Below are 2769 nucleotides of genomic sequence, written 5' to 3' on the forward strand. Positions count from 1 at the left end.
CTAGAATGAAGACCTCATTTCAAGCAATTTTAAACATTTTTACAGCTGTTTTATAAAGAGACAAAAATGGGTTTCTTGATGTGAAAGTGCATCTGGGTAAGAGCAGGAGCCATGGCAATATAATGGCACAAGAAATGGCAGGCTTAAATTGCAAGAAGGAAGCCTTTAGTTTCAGCTTAGAGCCAAACTTACAAATGGCCCAAGGGTGGTGATATACCCGAAGGGCTGACTGAGGATGGTTAAGGCACATCCAGAGACATTTTGTGAAATACAAAGCACAGGCTAGGAGGGCTTCCTCGAGGAATGAGAGGCACAGAGTTGATCCAGTCTTTCATCTGTGAGCCAGGAGTACATCAGACAAGTGCTTCCAAACTATATTTCCATGATGCTGTGCTTGCTTCCCTAATTCCTCTTTTCCAAGAAAGAAGACAGAAGAATTTCATACATGTATCTTGTTATATCTTTGGCAGAAATACAATGATGATCACCTACAGTTCATGTACAACCTTTCACTAAATGCACTATGTGAAGGGATTCTTTTGTTTTTCATGTGCAAAACCAGTTTTGAAATGGAAGGAGAAATTTAAAATTTAAAATTGCAAGAACCATTCTGATTCCTCAGCAAAGATTATCAGAAATGTTTGTTGCTCATTACTGTTACCCAAGATACAGGGTTGTATACCAGGTAAGCTGTCCTCTGTGGAAAAGCAGGGGCTGCTGTCCTGCGTAACAGCCCCAACTGGTGTATAATGCTTATGGGAGGGGTGGCTCTGTGTTATTGCAGGCCAGCCAAACTGTCCAAAGCAAATGAGTTCTGACAGAGACCTTCTGTAAGGTTTACTGAAGGAAAGAGCAGAGCCGGACTTTGGCCAGATACTTTCCTTTAAGCTCTTAGTTACCTTCTAAGTTAGCAAGAAGGTTTTAAATAGTTATTTCTGTGTTTGACTGGCCCTTAGCAAAAAAAGTTTCTGATCACATTGGCAAAAGGAAAACTGTTACAGCTGTGACAAAGGCTGATTGTAAAGGGCATTCCAGTGGTCTGGGTAGTTTTCCTCTGGCAAACCTTTCACGTTCAGTAGGTAGCATCAATGCTAATGCTTCTTTTGGCGTCACTGTCGCTTTCCTAATGCAGATTCTTTTTTCCAGCATTCTTCCTTTCATCTTAAGGGAAGAAAAATATTCACATTCATGAGAAAAAAAATGTCCTTCTCAGTCCTGCAGCCTCCTGGCAATGGCCAAGGCGACCTTACTGCTATGTCTAGAATAATGCTGTCAGTGTCCCCCTTGCAAGGCAAGTGGCAGCTAGGGAAGAGGCATTCTTCCACTGCAGGAAGTCCCATCATGTGGCACAAGGCTTAAAGACAGGACACAGTTCAATAATTTTTTTCAGGTGTGTTTTCTCACGAAATTCTCTTACAGCGAAGTAATAGAAGATGGTATCGAGACAGCAGTTCAGGTTGGCAAACATCATTGACACCTGAATGAAGAGGCTGATTTTTTGTTTCAGACTGCAGTCCACTATCACGTGCTGTCTCACCAGGCACTGTAGGCAGATCGCAAGATGGACAGGTGTGAAACACACCAAAAACACCACAAGGTTGATGATAATTACTAGTAAGGAGCCTCTGTCTTCTGTTTTCCTTTTAGCATGGTTTTTGTGATTCAGAAGAATCCAGATGTTTTGGGCAGAGCAGAAAGTTATCACTGAGAGTGGGATCAGAAATCCAAAGATCTCCACAGAAACAATATAGGGAATGCTCCAGGCCTGTTTTGACATGTTGTGAAAACAAAGTAATTCATCTTTCTCTTGAAACACATACATTGGGCTGCTGCAAATCCAAGTTACTGCCCAGATGAAGCAGCAAATCAAGATTGCCCACTTGGGGGATTGGTTAGCCCGACCTTCAAATGGGTGCCTTATGCAGATATATCTGTCAACAGTAATGCAGACAATGATGAAGATACTGCCGTACGTATTGACAAAGTACAGAGACTGGATAAAGGCACACAGGAGTCCAGGTGCTTCTTTAGTAGAGTAGTACAGTTTAAGCGGGAGTGAGAGAAGCAGCAGGATATCTGCAAGTGCGAGATTGATCATGTAGACTGAGGTTTTGGTCTGTCTGCTCCAAAAGCGGCAGAATATGGAGAGGGCTAGGACGTTGAGAGGCAAGCCGAGAATGAAGGTGGGGATGGAGATCCCAAACTGGATGTTGACTGCTAACTTGTCGATGACTTTAAAGTCGCATTCCACACTGTCGTTGGTCATTTCTCCCCTAAACCACACAGAGAACGGGTTGGAAATGTGTGAGTTTCCCAGTTAATGCCTCAATATATCTCACTACTTCTTTCGTCTAGGTACGAATTGAGTAAGCACATATTCTAGCTTGTGTTTAACTTTCAGCATTGGTCAATTTGGGGGTTTACAAGTATTTTAATTTGTAGTCGATGATCTCAGATAATCTGGCAAAAGTAGCAAATGAAAGGCATTGCATCTTAATAATACTTCGTTAAAAAGTATAATTTATGTGGAATAAGTATTATCATTCTTTAAAAATATACATATGCTTTAACAAACTATGTCCTAAATGTGTTTTTCATAATCTCTTTAATAGAATCACAAATAATTCTAAATGAAGGACAAAAAATTGGCAGTTAAGGTTTCCAGTCCAGCTCAGCTAACCAAGTAGCTCAAAAGAAATTTTAGGAGTAAGTAAGGGGTTTTTAAGATGAACTTGACCGAGAGAGGATTCTCTTCTCTGGAGGGCAGAA

At 41.2% G+C, this 2769-nt stretch overlaps 1 protein-coding gene across 1 annotated transcript; it reads right to left on the reverse strand.

Annotated features, from left to right (window-relative positions):
* Positions 1–1339: 1339 nt before the first annotated feature.
* LOC118247014 (G-protein coupled receptor 55-like) lies at positions 1340–2266 on the reverse strand. The gene has a single exon (XM_035544670.1). It carries the CDS (start codon positions 2264–2266, stop codon positions 1340–1342), a length of 927 nt encoding a protein of 308 aa, XP_035400563.1.
* Between the last annotated feature and the right edge of the window lie 503 nt (positions 2267–2769).

The sequence above is a fragment of the Cygnus atratus genome, chromosome 9 (genome assembly GCF_013377495.2).
Source record: "Cygnus atratus isolate AKBS03 ecotype Queensland, Australia chromosome 9, CAtr_DNAZoo_HiC_assembly, whole genome shotgun sequence".
Lineage (NCBI taxonomy): Eukaryota > Metazoa > Chordata > Aves > Anseriformes > Anatidae > Cygnus > Cygnus atratus.